Source organism: Chiloscyllium plagiosum, chromosome 42 (assembly GCF_004010195.1).
Source record: "Chiloscyllium plagiosum isolate BGI_BamShark_2017 chromosome 42, ASM401019v2, whole genome shotgun sequence".
Taxonomy (NCBI): Eukaryota; Metazoa; Chordata; class Chondrichthyes; order Orectolobiformes; family Hemiscylliidae; genus Chiloscyllium; species Chiloscyllium plagiosum.
The window spans coordinates 15,964,671-15,966,382 of record NC_057751.1 but is presented as its reverse complement, the minus strand read 5'-3'; the positions used below and the strand labels follow the sequence as shown (position 1 = coordinate 15,966,382).

Here is a 1,712-nt window from a genome sequence, read left to right as displayed (position 1 = left end):
TTCGTGTGTAGATCTTCTTCAGGATTCAGGTGGGGGTAAGGGAAGCCTTACACCCACCCCCAGTCCTGAAAAAGGGTTACACCTAAAACAGTGACTTCTCCTCCTGATGCTGCCTGGTTTGCTGTGTTCTCTCAGCCTCCTGCTTGTCGACCCTCATCCTTCTAAATGGCAGTGGTCATGGGTTTGGAAGGTGCGAAGAAGCCTTGGTGAGTTGCTGCAATGCATCTTGTAGATGATACTCGCTGCTGCTACTGAGCATCGGTGCTGGATGTTTATGGATGTGGTCTGAGCTGAAAAATGTGTTGCTGGAAAAGCGCAGCAGGTCAGGCAGCATCCAAGGAGCAGGAGAATCGACGTTTAGGGCATAAGCCCTCCTACTATGCCCTGAAGAAGGCCTGAAACGTTGATTCGCCTGCTCCTTGGATGCCGCCTGACCTGCTGCGCTTTTCCAGCAACACATTTTTCAGCTCTGATCTCCAGCATCTGCAGTCCTCACTTTCTCCTAGTTTATGGATGGGTGCCAATCAAGTGGGCTCGGAGAAAGTGAGGACTGCAGGTGCTGGAGATGAGAGTCGAGTGTAGTGCTGGAAAAGCACAGCAGGTCAGGTAGCATCCGAGGAGCAGGAGAATTGATGTTTCGGGTATAAGCCTTTCGGCTGTGTAGCTTCTTGAGTTCCCTGCTAAATTAATTTATACTTATGTTTAATGACAAACATATAAATAGACTGTATATATTTGAAACAAACCCTGTTCAACATTGTAAAAAAAAAGGAAAGTCTTATGGGCACAAAGTAAAATTTATTTCTAATGAAAGGCATTTGTTGACATTGACACAAGTAATATTTGATTGGAAATATAAAGAAATCCAAGTTGCTCTGCTATCAGTATATAAGTGGAAGTGGAAATTAAAAAAGGAGACAATTTGAATCAGAGAGTCGGAAATTTGGAGAAAAGTTTGTGTGTGAACTTGAGACTTGGTTTGGTGGGGGGAGGGGAATGAAATGGTCCCAATCCCGCATTTGCGCAGTGAGGCGGTAATCTGGCCGGGGCCCGGCCTTGCGCGTGCGCGTCGAGGGGGTGTTGCCAGGCGCGATTTCACGCGTGCGTGATGGAGGGGTGAGCTGGCGACGGAGAACGCTCCCACGCAGGTTGGGGTTGTCTGAGCCGTGCCCGGCCTTGCGCCTGCGCACCGAGGGGTGTGTGTGTGTGTGTTGTTGCAGCCGGTGACGCGCCTGCGCACCGAGGGGGTGTTGTTGCAGCCGGTGCCGGTGTTGCGCCTGCGCACCGAGGGAGAGGGAGGCGCAGGCGTAGTGCGGCGGGCGGCCATTTTCTCTCACTCTCGGGTTGTCCGTGGAGTTATTTACCCCCTTTTTACCCCCTAGTCCCTTCCCCCCCCCCCCTCCCCCCTCGAAGCCCGGTTCGGAGCAGGCGAAATCCTCCCTCCCACCTTTGCTTGTTTGGCTTCGCTCCGTCGCAGTTCTCGAAATAAAACCAAACGGAAAAATAAAGAGCCGAGCCTGAGTGACGCTCCCGCCATGATGATGGAGGACGACGGGCAGCCGAGGACCCTGTGAGTAGGAAAGGCCGAGGCTGCGGCCTACCCACACAGTCTTCTCCAAACCCCTACTCAAGCAGGCAGCCGGTGCTGAGCTGGCGGCCGCGGCGGTGTGTGGGGGGAGTGGGATAAACGTAATCTCTGGGCCTTTGCCTTC

At 52.9% G+C, this 1,712-nt stretch overlaps 1 protein-coding gene across 5 annotated transcripts in view; it reads left to right on the top strand.

Annotated features, from left to right (window-relative positions):
• Positions 1–1,281: 1,281 nt before the first annotated feature.
• The window catches only part of tia1 (TIA1 cytotoxic granule-associated RNA binding protein), a 42,175-nt gene continuing 41,744 nt past the window's right edge, over positions 1,282–1,712 (top strand). For 2 of the 5 annotated variants that reach the window (XM_043681611.1, XM_043681613.1), the window contains exon 1: positions 1,283–1,570. In XM_043681611.1, coding sequence (XP_043537546.1) covers positions 1,536–1,570 — 35 coding nt within the window. In that variant the 5' untranslated portion in view covers positions 1,283–1,535. Of the gene's footprint in view, positions 1,571–1,712 lie in introns of all 5 variants that reach the window. The other 3 variants (XM_043681616.1, XM_043681612.1, XM_043681615.1) reach the window with 2 other exon arrangements.